The following is a 12,629-nucleotide window of genomic DNA, read 5'->3' as shown; positions in this document are numbered from 1 at the left end:
ATGCATGTTCTATGGCTTCCTGACCACCTAACTGCTACCAAAATGAGCAGCTTCAAGGGAAGACAAAATGCAATATGTGATTCCAACGATCCGTCATTAGCATTGCCATCTCAGGAAGGAGGGGTTTTAACCATAGGGAAGGATTTTGCTTGTGATGCTTCAGATACCTGTTTCCTTTTAACATTCTGGTTGGGGGGAAAAGAGTTGAAATAGCTTTAAAGTGGTTTCTAACTCCTACAGAACCCAGAAGACCTTTTTAAAAAGAGAGAACAGGCCAGTCTGCTGTGATGTGTGCTCAGAAGAGATATACTTCAAATCTTGAAATGTTTACATTTCAATGGTATGAATCCGCCCAGCAAGTCTTTCCATTGTGGACTAGAGTATTTTCTGCTTCTGAGAAGTAAATTTGCTCCAGTAATTCCAGCCAACTGGATCCACACAATGAACATTACAGAGCTAAAGGATTTAGTCACGCTTCTCTAACATTGAATCTGGCTAGGAAGAGAACCCAATCAGAGGTGGAACAAAATGATTTAAGAAGCAAAGTCATCTCATCAACCCTTGAGCTGGCAGAACCCATCTAGCTACATGTTGCCAGAGTTTCCAATGAAGCTTCAGAACTCATGTGCCAAGAAGTCCCAATGGCCTCATGGGCTTGGCACCACAGAACTCCTAGGAAGGATCTTTCCATCTTGGTTCGATTTTGCAATGGGGCTTTGGGCAATTTTTAAAATTTTTCTTTAATGATAAAGGATCCCAGGATTAGTTGCTCTAATTGACAAAAAATTACACTTACTCTCTCTTGTCCTTAATTAATCGATTATAGTCACCTGAAATTTTTGAAGGCAACAAAACAGAGAAGAGAATTTCCTTTAGCTACTCCAAGGGTCTCTCTCCCTATTTAATGATGAGACTGTTACAGACATAATTGCTCTTTTCTCTAGTTATACAGAAATTTCATCAAAACCTACAAGTAAAAACCAGGAAATTTTATACCAAGCTGCATGTATGCAGGAAAACTTGTAATCTAGGGAGCAAAACTGTACTGTGTTTGCATGGCAAGGTTATGGTAGCAGGGGGTGGCTATATGGGTGGCTTCTGTAAGAAGCTTCTAGAAGCTTCTCCCATGTTCAACAGAACCAATGCCCTCTGGCTCCAAGACAGACTTGCTGCTGGCTCAGGCCGAGCCCATCAGTGACAGTGGTATCGCCTCTGGGACAACATAGTTAAGGAGGTAAATAACTGTGAAACAGCAATTTGCAGCTGGAGAGGTGGGTGAGAGTAAGTGAAAGGAACAACCCTGCAGACACCCAGGTCAGTGCAGAAGGAGAGCAAAGAGGTGCTCCAAGTGCTGGAGCAAAGATTCACCTATAGCCCATGAAGAAGACTATGGTGAGACAGGCTTTTGCCCTGCAGCCCATGGAGGACTACATGACAGAGCAGGTAGAGGCTGTGACCCTTTGGGAAACCCACACTGGAGCAAGCTCCTGGCAGGACCTGTAGTCCCATAGAGAGAGGGGCCCTGGCTGGAGGAGTTTTACTGGCAGGACTTGTGATCCTGTGGGGGACCCATGCTGCAGCAGTCTGGTCCTGAAGATGGGCACTCTGTGGGACTCATGATTGAGCCTTTTGTGAAGAACTGCAGGCTGTGGGAAGGACCCACACTGGAAAAGTCTGTGGAAGACTGTCTCCTGTGGGAGGGGGAAGAGTGTGAGAAGTCCTTTCCCTAATGAGGAAGGAGCAGCAGAGACATTGTGTCTGACCACAACCTCCAATTCCTGTCCTCCTATGCTGCTTGGAGGGAAGAGGCACAGAAATTGAGAGTGAAGTTGAGCCTGAGAAGAAGGGAAGGTTAGAGAGAAAACATTTAAGATTTGGTTTTATTCCTCATTATCCAACTCTGATTTAATTGGCAATAAATTATATTACTTTTCCCAAATTGAGTGTGTTTTGCCCATGACAGTAACTGGTGAGTGATCTCCCTGTCCTTATCTCGACGCACAAGACTTTTTATCATAGTTTTTCTCCCTGTCCAGATAAGAAGGAATACAACAACTTCAGATAGCACCCAGTGTCCAGCCAGGGTCAACCCACCACAAACCCCAAAATTTCAACAGTGATCTAAAGCAAGTTTTAAATAGAGAGATGAGTTTCAAAAGGTATCAAATTTCTTTCCTTGAAAATAAATTGTCATCAATGTTTAGTTTTAGGAAATGGCTTTAGGCCAGATAATTACAGCTAACAGTGGTAAAATAATAGTACAAATACATGCAAATAGCATTACCTCTAGCATTACTTCTTAATGTGACAAACTGTCCTTAGAGGGGTTCCTGGAAAGGTATACTGAACTGGAAGGACTTTAGAAATTGATTGCAAACAACTACAATTCATAGGACCTGAGTTATCACTTCATAGTAACAACAGTCCTGGAATAAATACCATAAATGGAAGGTGTATCATTTGATAACTCAAAGGACTACACATGCCACTATTGATGATGCAGTGTCATCGGATGCTCTGACAATGGCAAAGACTCATGTAAAGACATGGTGGTACATCTTTAATCTAGATAATATTTTATTCTTTCAGGTGACATGGGTTTCCTGCATTTAAAGTAATGATCATTTTGCTGTTATCCAATGCTTGGAACCATTTACCTGATCACAGGCATGCCTCTAATGTCACTGGGATGACCTAGGTCATTAAGACATCCATACTGGACTGCAATACAGAATACAGAGCTAGGTGAGATCTTTACTGTTCTGGGAAGTCATCTGAAAGTGAATGCCTTTTCTTTTGTCAGAGCATTTACTTTTGTTCCCATTTGACCAAGTTACAAGAGTGCATTTGAGAATGATATTCTACTCTTATTGATACTGATGATAGCAAGACATCTGCCAAAGCAGTTTAGCAAGTACTAAGAAGTCCACTAGTGGAAGGCATCACGAAGTAAGAATTAAGGTGAGCAGGATAGGTAGAAGCTCACACCACTTTTCCTCAGTGAGTTCTAGTAAGATCTTCAAGATGTAGGAACTCTTGGATTACCTTATCTAGGACAAATATAGATTAACTCAAGTTTGCATTTCATCTGAAGATGCCAAAGATTTGTTTCCTGAGGTGGGATATTAGTCTGTTTGGAATAGCTTGGCATAGACATAAACTGTCACTATTCATTTGGCAGCAGAGCAGACTGAATTGCTTGTAAAGGTCTCCTGTGAGATGAACAGAGGGGTAAATCTAATGTCAGCTGAAACACAGACACTGGTAGTCTTCCCTAAGGCCCATTCATGTTAATATTCAACAACTTTTGTAGACCAATGGGAGTTGTGAAAATTACTAAACCTAAAAGAAGGTTAAGAAAAAAATTTGTTAAGTAAACTGACCTAAATATTTGGACCCAGGAAGCAGAGTAGTTAAACTCTTCTCAGAAGACAAGGCAATAAATATCTGAGGTAAATGTACCAGCTCATGCAGTGGGATCATTTACAAAACATACTATATCCTGTACTACAGTATACCTGGTTGGATCTTGGTAACAGATACAGCAGAGCTGACAACTGGTAAGTACACAGAGCCCATAGCAAGATTTAAAGTCCCTTACCCTTCCCTGGAGCCAGTACCACTCTAAAAGGCATCTTCATTTAATGATAATTCCCAACTGTTTCTTGAACACTAATCCTCTGCATATCCGTACAGTGTAAGGGCCAAGTCCTTCTGCAATAAAAATCTCTTAGCTTGCATCCACACAACAGTCAAAGGCTGACTGGAGAACTGTTCCCTTTTATTGCAACATTTAAGACTGTAGCATTTGTTTGCTCTGTATGAGAATGAAAAATAAAATTAAATCTTTCTATCCAACTGACCATTCAGCACGGTTGCCAAAGTTGATTTCACTGTCAAACCCTCTCACCAAATCAATGACACCAGACAAGTTTCAGCTTCTGAGCCGTTCCACTTTATAACAACTTTTAAAATTATTTTTGTTCTACAGCAGAATAAAACCAAAATTTCTTTTAAGAAAAATACGATTTTATTGACATATATTTTTAGGGTAAGAAGGCTGGGTTTTAATACAACTATCTCTACTTTTGAGAAAGCCTGTTCTTGACCACAACCTTTCTGATGGTGTTTTGCCAAAATCCACACACTTCCAGAAAAATATTTCACCTTTAATTATGTTTCCAGAGGAAACCAAAAGGCTTTCTTAGAATTACTCCTCACTAGCAGCACTTCTGAAACTTTTTTCTACAGTGACACATATAGTGGCCACTAATGAATCTTTGCTCTCCTCCAGATGCCACACAACTCACAACAGCTTGTACTTCTTGGATTAAAATATGCCTTGCTATAAGAGCTGTATCTGTGACATTAAGAGTTGTGTATTCTCATCAAAACATTTGATTTTTCTACCCTAGGAATTTACTATAACATCCTTATCACAAAATAAATGCATACTCTGTGTTCCTTGAGATGTTGTCCTTTTTTTTCTTTTTATTTTTTTTCCCTGAAGATAGAGACAATGACAGAATCTCAAAATGGGATAAAGATGTTAAGACAATATTGTTAAGTCTAAAAAAGGAGACATAAGATAATAGAAATGTATGAGATATTTAAGACCTACTGAAGAGATGACATAAAAGGTATTTAGAAGTAGCTGTTCTTAACTGGTTTCTTGAATGAAATTCATGCCATTGGGGTGAGTAATAGAAGGTAGTTTTCAACAATTATACACAGAAAAATTTAATATATCTTTTAAATATATCTATTATATAGTTGTGTGTGATATAAACATATATCATATAATTACATAAAAATAACGTATACATAAATATATAAAATTTCCTAATACAGTAAGAGCTCCTATCTTAGGAACTCAGTTAAAATCTGAAGTGAGCCTTCTCTTTACATCATGACATTGACCAGCACTTCAAACAGCCTCACCAGCAGCAACCCTCACTTCAGAAGTACACATTCTACACATTTCTAGCAAAGCCTTAATTCACAGAAATGCTCAAAAACCTGCTTTAAATCCACTACTTCCTGGGTAAATTAATTTTTTTCCACTTCAGCTTGTTCACTGATATGGTTTGCTATCTTACTGAAGTTCTTAATATCTCAGGTTATCTATTTTATGTTGGAAGTGACAGGAGAGGAATCTATTTCATTTTCACCTAGAAAATAGAAGGATCCTTCTGTCTCTGCTACAGTGTATTGCCCATTATGGCAAGAAGTACAATGAACAAAGCACAATTTCCCAAGGATTCCAACAACATATTATTAAGAAAAAAACAAACTTGGGTAAAAAATATACTCAGGAAAAAAGCCCATGTACTATATAAATAATTCTTAAACAATACAAGATTCTATTTCTAACCAATAACCTGTTAGTCTTCAAAATGAGCTGTACAAAGCATGAACTAATTATGATTTATAAGCAAGCACTCAACTGAACTGGTCTTTAATGACAAATCTGTGCGTATTATACTTGGTGGTAGGATTGAACCTGGGGGTCTCCTTTGTTGAAACTGCACAACTAGGTTGGTGTCTCAATGTGCCTGGTGATACGGGTTGGCTGTTATGTACCCTGACTCAGATGGTAAAATTGGCACATCTGCTTTTACCAGTCCACATGTTTGAAGTATCAAAGTTGATATTACTTCCCTGGCAGCAAGAAAGTAAAATAAAGCAAGGTTTTGTAGGAGAACCATTTACCATGCATATCTAGAAGCAAGTCAACAGAAGAATCAAACAGGTCCCATGTTCAGTTAGTGATGACAAGAAGCAGAAGAGTTTGTAATCAAAATTCTGTATTCTCTTCTATTTAAATATTAACAGTTCCAGCATGTGATATGCAAACTAATGTTTGCTTGTTTGTCATATGCAAGAATCAGAGATAATTCAGTGCAATCAGATGGCCAACAAGTTCCTGGATAGCCTGACTTAAAAGTCCTGACTATTTCAGACTTAAGGAATAAAAGCAACAAAAAGCAAGAGAAATACAACATATTCCAGCAGAAATAAGGACTTTTGTTTTTTTAACTGTATAAGGAAATCTATCTTAATGTGACATTGGTCTAGTATTAAATGGTAAGAGCAAAAGAGTCAATAAAGATGCAGGAAAAGTAAAGCTAATCAGTGATTATTCTGCTTTATGTTTGGAAAAAACAACAGATAATATGGTTATATCACTTCATTAATAAGCAGCTATTTCCAACTATATTAGTAGGAAGTTGCAAAAAGGCATCCAGTAGATTTGGATAACGTAATCAAAGTAGCATTACAGGCAAGTAGCTGAGGAGCTCTTTAGATGATGAATATTGAACGTAAGCATTTCTTGGCGAACAAGGGCAGTTTTAAAGTAAATAAAAAGAAAGCTGATATGACACCAATGCTTAAAAAAGAGAAACTAGAATAACACACATATTTTAAACACCGACTCTATAATGCTTATCACTGCAGAGTAACAGAGGTGCTGATGTTATTTCCTTAATGTCCTAATGGAGGATTCAATGAGCAAGAAATAAAGGGCGGGGGCGAGGTAAAATAATTATTACCAATTCAATTTAGTTCTTTTTGATAAAGAAGAACAAAAAAAAAAAAAGGTGGCCTTTTCACAAAGATAATAGCTTTCTCTGGTAAAACTGCAATTCTAGAAGAAACACATAATATGATATTGTGAAAAGCAGATTTCCCTATTCTTTTACTACTGATTTATAAAGCAGTGACAAAGATTAAAATTCATGACAGATCAAAAAATGCAACTACAAACAAAGAGTCATCATCAAACAGATGAGTTTCTTGTGGAGTCTGAAGTATACAACATATTGAGAGTTTTTCAGTCATCTGGGAAAAGACAGTCATGAATTATAAGATCTCCAGAAGACACAATAACCATGGGAGATTAAAAAAAAAAAAGTAGTTAGCATAGTGTTAGAAAGGAACATGGTTTGATTTTTTAAAATTAGAAGACATATCTTAGAAGAAAACAAGAACAATTTCCAGGATGGAGACACTTTAAAGTGGTAACTCTGGAAACGACTCATTGGGCAAGGGTGAACCAATCAATCTAATATTAGTTTCAATATAAAAGGTGTAGCCAAGATCACCCAAGCATTTCAGCTTATCTCTCTCCCTTCCATCCTTCTCTCTCTCATGGCCATATTCCTTACAGACAGCTGAGTCCATTTACAGCATCACCATCTATCTACTTCCAGTCTTCTCACACGAAGGGACTGCATGAGCCTCCATCATAATCTTTCCTTACCAGGGTATTAGTCCCCAAGTCCAGCTCGTCCCCGTGAAAGTATTGGACAAGATTCCTTCTCAAAATTTCCTAGGTAACATAAAGGCAGCTTTCCTGACCTTGCCCCAAGGAGTTCAACAAATCTGGAAAATAAATCTTTCAAGAAAAAAAACCCACCTAAAAATCTTTCCATCCACACAACCCCTGAACTCAATCTCACCAGAACATTCAAGAAAGTAAATTTTAAAAGAAAAAAAAAACAGCTCAATGAACAAATTTAGTATAGAAAATTCAGACTTAAATAGATTTTCAAAATTTGAAGTTTGGAAACTAAAACACTATCATGTTTAGCAGTGGTAGATCACTTCAACTACAGCTGACAAAACAAACAGGTAGATAAATAAATAAAAGATATATACCTTGCTTACAAAATGCATATATTTCATTCAAACATGATATAATTTTAGGTCTTTCTGGTGGGAAAACTGTACATGACAGATTAATCTAATTCATTACAAATTCTGTCATTATTTTACAAGCAGCATAACATTTTCCTTTCCATATACAAAGAAAAAAATATTCCCATGGCATCTTCATGAGAGATACAGCCTAACATCATTTAATTAAGTGCTGGAACTAGCACAAAACTGTGAACTCCTACTGCCATCAAGTCACTTGAGACAGGAATGGTGTCAGACACCTAATTCTCATGGATTTGGAAAACTTTTAGCTATGTAAGTTCATAAACTTTGCCCCTCTTAAGTTTGTACGATAAGTGTGACAGGAAATACAACACAGTAAGATGACAGAAACCCTGAAGGAAAACAATTTTTAATAGAGAAAAAGAATTATTTTAATATCATGTATAATTACCTTGCAATATACCAAGAGCAGTTTGTTACGGTGTCTTGAGTTAAAGCAGGCACTGCAGACTGATACACTGAAATTTATTAAACACCCCTGCATTTGAGTAGAGGCAATGTGCAAGGTGAAGGACATGGGTGACAATGTTGCTATTAATACTATTAATAACCACAATACTGTGCATGTCATCAGTCCCAAATGCACACATGTACACTTCGTATGTTCAAAGACCACTAAGTTTCAGAAATCTCAATCAGCCCCCCTAGAAATGCATAAGCACTTGTGGAAATGCCAGTGTGGTGAATCCCACCACATGGAAGAGAGCAATATGCAGTGAAGACAGAAATGCTCCTCTCAGAAAAACATTTTATAACCCTGTGCTCTGTGCTAAGCCTGTATTTGTTTATCCTTACTGTAGTGAAAGCTCTGAATGCACAAACTGCACGTGGACTTCAAGTGAACACTTAGGAGCAAATTCTGCCCAGAGAGGCAGGATCGTAATATGCTTGTGGCAACATGATCAATCTTTTAATCTGCAAGAGCCAGAACGGAAACCAAGTCCAAGCAAAAGGTCAGAACAAGCATTTTATATTCTCTCTTAAAGGAGGGGAGGAAAAAATGTCTTTGAGGAGTAAAGTAAGTAGCTAATGAGACACAGCACTGACAGCTGGAATTTAATAAGTATCCACTTCACAAGGAAAATTGCTCTTAGTAATTAAATACAGGTATCATACAAAGCTTCTGCTTATAGCTAGACTTCAAAATCAGCCACTAGGACTGGAGGGGTTTTACATCCCGGGTGAGTCTGCCTGGGAGGCTAATCCTAAACAAAGCGGGTTAATTGCATAAAATTCACAGTCATGTCAATGGCAAATAATTCCAAAGGGACTTGTTCAGATACTAGTCTGGCATTACTGAAAAACAGACTGCAACTAAAAAGACCTCTTACAAAGCCCACCAAAACCTGAGACACATAAAAAGTTTATTAGTCATTGCAGAACTAACATGCAAACAAGATTGTTTTAGATGGATCCAAAATTCTTTGTGCTCCAGGTTGTAGGGCCATAAAACTCTACCTGAGAAAATTTTAAACAATCTTCTAATTAATCACAGGATTTTATAACCTCTCACAAGCTGTAAGTAAAACATTTACAAGGTAGGGAGAAGGAAGTCCTCATTGTACTAAGCATGATTCCTAACCCTGCTGACATACAGAGATGATAATGGGTACTAGCACACAAAGATGGTGTTTCATTTATGGCACCACGTCCTCATAAATGAAGGCATAGTTCTCTAAATTACAGAGAGCATCTAGGAGAGCAGAATTTAACTGTTTTTCTGTAATTTGTGACACCACCATCAAAATACAACCACATAAGTAATAAATAATAAAATAAATAATTCTTAACATAATAAAACTCATAAAAGACATCTTGATCCTCACTCAATTAGTAGTCCAACAGAACACTGTTGGTATGACATAAAGAAAGCAGATTCACCAGATCTGCATTTACTCAGGTATGCATAACACAATTACACAGCTGTATGTACCTCAGTGTAAACAAGCGCTGACTCTGTAACACATATTTTAACCTACCTCATAGTACATAGGCACATCCTTAACCTTTTTTCCCTTTGCATTCCCAGATTCTCTGATCTGCAAAGAAATAAAACATACTATTGTGAGAATATTTTAAGTTTACACAAATTCTTTTGTTATTTCCTTTTGGAAACACTACAGTCACACACACAAAATAATGAGGGCAAGGTACCCCTGTACCTTAGGGAGGGAAATTTTGTGATCAGCACCTTGAAGAAAAGTCTGTAACAAAACATTGCTATTTACAGGGAAGAGACCAGCTTATACAGTAAACCTTTTTTTTTCCATTTTTAGCTCCTATGAAGTAGTGTAACTTTCAAAACTTCCAGAGTAATTAAACTGAACATTTACCATAGACCAAAGAAGTATCTAGAAGTGAGATATAGGGTTTGGCATGTTATTAAGAATTTATTTCTGGGAATACCTGTCTGAAAATGTCTTCACGTGTTACCACACTGAAAAGCTTCCGCTGTGGCACCTGCACAGCAAGACACAGGGCCTTGGTGTGGACTTCATCCTCGATTTTGTTCCCAACAACAAAAGCGATGCTAGGCTTCCAGTCATCCTATTTTTCAAAATAAAATAAAGTATTAAAACACAAAGAAACAAAACTGCTTCTCTGAAGTTTCAAGGAGTAACCCTGTAGAGATGTTTACTCCCTTTAAGACATATTCAACATCAGTCTCTTAATCACACTGAAATAAACTGTATATAACCCAAAAGCAGGTACTACTTTGTCCCAGTTCTTTCTGCCATTAGGTGGCAGCATTATGCTGTGGAAAACACCAAAGCCTACTAACCACCTCCACAAACCTTGCCGGTAACTGTTGTATTAGCATCACAGAGAGAGAAAGTGACTTTTAAATGTCATCTGCAGATCTGACACTTCAGTAAGGAAACTAGACGTGAATATTGAATATACGTACTACTGTCAATGACTATGTATTATTGTCTTTATTTGCTGTAGAAAAAAATTGAGCAAATTTCAGCCCCCTCATCCAGCAAATTAAATAACACCCATAAATAATGGCGAGTGATCTATCACTACAATACTGACAAATGTAAAACCTGCAGCTTTCAATCTTCTGCAGATAAATAGCACAGTTTGTGAAAAGTAAAATCCGATTTCAGCATTAAAGAAATGCATAACGAGAAGATTGTAACACATTATTTAGTGACACACATCCAGAAAAGCTTCAAAATTTAATTTAAGCAACTGGCTATGCTTTACTGGCTACTCTTCCACATTTTCTGCTTTAACCTACTGGAATCCTTTTTGTTAGAGTGGCTATCTCCAGCACATCTAAATCTCACTCCAGAGTATTCTCCATCAGCATCAATGGCAGCTGAACCACAAGCGCTTTGGTTGCGCTGTACACTCTGCAGGAATCATCAAATTATTCTTTTCACTGCACATCTGCGTGTGTAAACTGCAAGGGTATCAATAGAGCTGCTTAAAGGAAAACATGGGAAAGAAAGCGCTTCAGTAAGATCAAGGTAGTCCTAAGACACTGTCATGTTAATCAGGACCAGCTTAAGCAGAGCCACATATCAGTCCAATGTGCATCACAGCAGGGAGAGATTTTGAAGACAAATTTAAGAGATGGGGGTTTAGAATTTTGATGGAAATATTTTCATACATGTGAATTATGTACAAACTCCTCGTGGAAAAGAAGAATAAAACCTGAGTAGATGGTAAAGTGAGGGAAAGAACCATTAAAAAAAATTAGATGTAAATGGTAAAAGGAGAAGTTTATTTTTCATTTTTCTGGTACCCTTCTTTATTTGTTCCTTCTCTTAGTCAAAAAACCCCCACACCTACGTGTTTGCAATTTGAGTAACTGATGACTTGGGATGGGAGAAAACAACAGGTGGCAGAAGTTTCAACCTAGTAAATCCTTACATGGAGGGAAACAGTTTGTCATACTCTTTAGGCAGCAAAACTTAACTTCACACAAGTACGGCACAACATGATTACAGACACACGTCCTATTTTTTTTAACCACAGAATATTGTGAGAAATAAAAGAATGGAAAGATCACCAAGTGTAGACTTCTGAAATTGCAAGTAGCTACAGAGCAGAGGCTCAGCCCAAAAGGGCCCCTACAGTTCCACACATCATAAACTTCCCTGATACTTTATAGCAGCACAAAATAAACCTTAAGCTTTTAGAATTGCAAAATGCAGGAGAGTGGAAGCATTATCACTCGTGCTCTAGAAGCATGCAAAGAGGATAGAATTTATGAGGAGAACATCCAGCTGACCTGGAGCAGCGGGCACTGCTCAACGGAAAAGTGGTGGCAGCAGTGACCTGTATGGGCATCAAGTACACCGAACTTCTTTTTCCCCTTTACAGTTGGGTGGATAGGGTATGATATGTCCTCCTGCCTAAAGTTGCCAAGATAGCCACCAGTGCACAGCACTATGAAAGAGACAGGTATTCCAGTATTATCAACAAAACACGTGAACAGGAGTAGCAGTTAACTTGAATTCAAGTTAAACTTGCTATTGTATAGATGTCAGGAGTTAGACACAAAAACTTTACCATTCTTTGAACAGAGATGTTCAAAGGTGTGTACTTGGGTGTGAATGCATCATTTTCTAGGCTCTTAGAACTGAGATTGAAATGCCTTCATGTGGCAGTATCCTGGTGTTCCCAGGGCACATGAGCAGAGACAGAGCCTTTAGAATAACCATCCGCCCATGACATGAGCTAAGGGAGCAACTGGTATCACTACACTTGTCCTCTTCAGTGAGAGTCACCAAAAGAGAGGAATGACACCCAGCAAATTTCACAGACAGATGCTGACAGCACAGGGAAGGTCAGGTTCTAAGCCGGATGCTAGAGGAAACCTGGTCCAACAGCATATAAAGCCTGCTCCCAAAACTTAATGCAGTTCTTCAGATATGCAAAGAAATTTC

At 37.9% G+C, this 12,629-nt stretch overlaps 1 protein-coding gene across 1 annotated transcript in view; it reads right to left on the bottom strand.

Moving 5' to 3' along the window:
• The window catches only part of SPAG17 (sperm associated antigen 17), a gene marked incomplete at its 5' end in the record, with an annotated part of 113,297 nt that overhangs the window by 94,307 nt on the left and 6,361 nt on the right, over positions 1 to 12,629 (bottom strand). The window contains 2 exons of the mRNA XM_084273881.1: positions 9,705 to 9,764; positions 10,132 to 10,272. Coding sequence (XP_084130007.1) covers positions 9,705 to 9,764; positions 10,132 to 10,272 — 201 coding nt within the window. The remainder of the gene's footprint in view (positions 1 to 9,704; positions 9,765 to 10,131; positions 10,273 to 12,629) is intronic.

The sequence above is a fragment of the Gallinula chloropus genome, assembly GCF_964237585.1.
Source record: "Gallinula chloropus genome assembly, chromosome: 1".
In the NCBI taxonomy this organism is placed as follows: domain Eukaryota; kingdom Metazoa; phylum Chordata; class Aves; order Gruiformes; family Rallidae; genus Gallinula; species Gallinula chloropus.
The sequence above is the reverse complement of the archived record's forward strand: the minus strand, read 5'-3'. Positions and strand labels throughout refer to the sequence as shown.